General features: G+C 43.8%; 1 protein-coding gene across 2 annotated transcripts in view; it reads left to right on the forward strand.

Moving 5' to 3' along the window:
• Positions 1 to 623, forward strand: part of LOC119593700 (nicotinamide phosphoribosyltransferase-like) — a gene marked incomplete at its 3' end in the record, with an annotated part of 46,779 nt that overhangs the window by 27,985 nt on the left and 18,171 nt on the right. Inside the window, 1 exon segment of one of the 2 annotated variants that reach the window (XM_037942659.1) lies at positions 391 to 472. Within the exon segment in view, the coding sequence (XP_037798587.1) occupies positions 422 to 472 (51 nt within the window). The 5' untranslated portion in view covers positions 391 to 421. 2 annotated transcript variants of the gene reach the window in all.

The raw sequence follows: 623 nt of genomic DNA on the forward strand, positions 1-623 counted from the left end.
CCTTACACGATCCTCTGCTCAACTCAGATGCCTACCTTCGTCACCTAGGCTAACCTTTTCCCACTAAATCTACCTTTCCCACATAGGCTCATGCCCCCTAGGCCTCCTATGTTATAAACGGGGTTTTCCCCCCTTTTCCCCTGGACTCTCTCCATCTACCCTCCATACTCCAAAGCGTACCTTTTCGCTCTTATCTCATCTCACGCTATAGCCTTTCCGAGTCTCTTCTTTTTCATCACTCGGTATAGCAAAGGATATTTCATAAAGAAATTAAGTTTGAACGACTTGTATAATACATAGGGGTTATCTAGCGTGTTTTGTTGTGAGATAGCGACTTCTGGTGTAACTTGTAGCGACTTGTAATGTTGCGAACTGGCAACACTGCGCTCTCAGCTGCTGGTTCAGTTGACATCGAACGACCATGGAGGGAAGAGGCTTACAAAATGTTATCCTGCTGGCTGACTCGTACAAGGTATTTCGTGTTACCAAGGGTTGAATTCGATCTCCCTTTTATTTGGGAATCGACAATTTTGAAATACACTTTTTTTCTGTGACCGGCGTTGACAGGACTTTTTTTTTCCCGAAGTGTAATGAAATTATGATCACAGGAAAGAACCTCTACT

The sequence above is a fragment of the Penaeus monodon genome, chromosome 32 (assembly GCF_015228065.2).
Source record: "Penaeus monodon isolate SGIC_2016 chromosome 32, NSTDA_Pmon_1, whole genome shotgun sequence".
NCBI classification, from domain to species: domain Eukaryota; kingdom Metazoa; phylum Arthropoda; class Malacostraca; order Decapoda; family Penaeidae; genus Penaeus; species Penaeus monodon.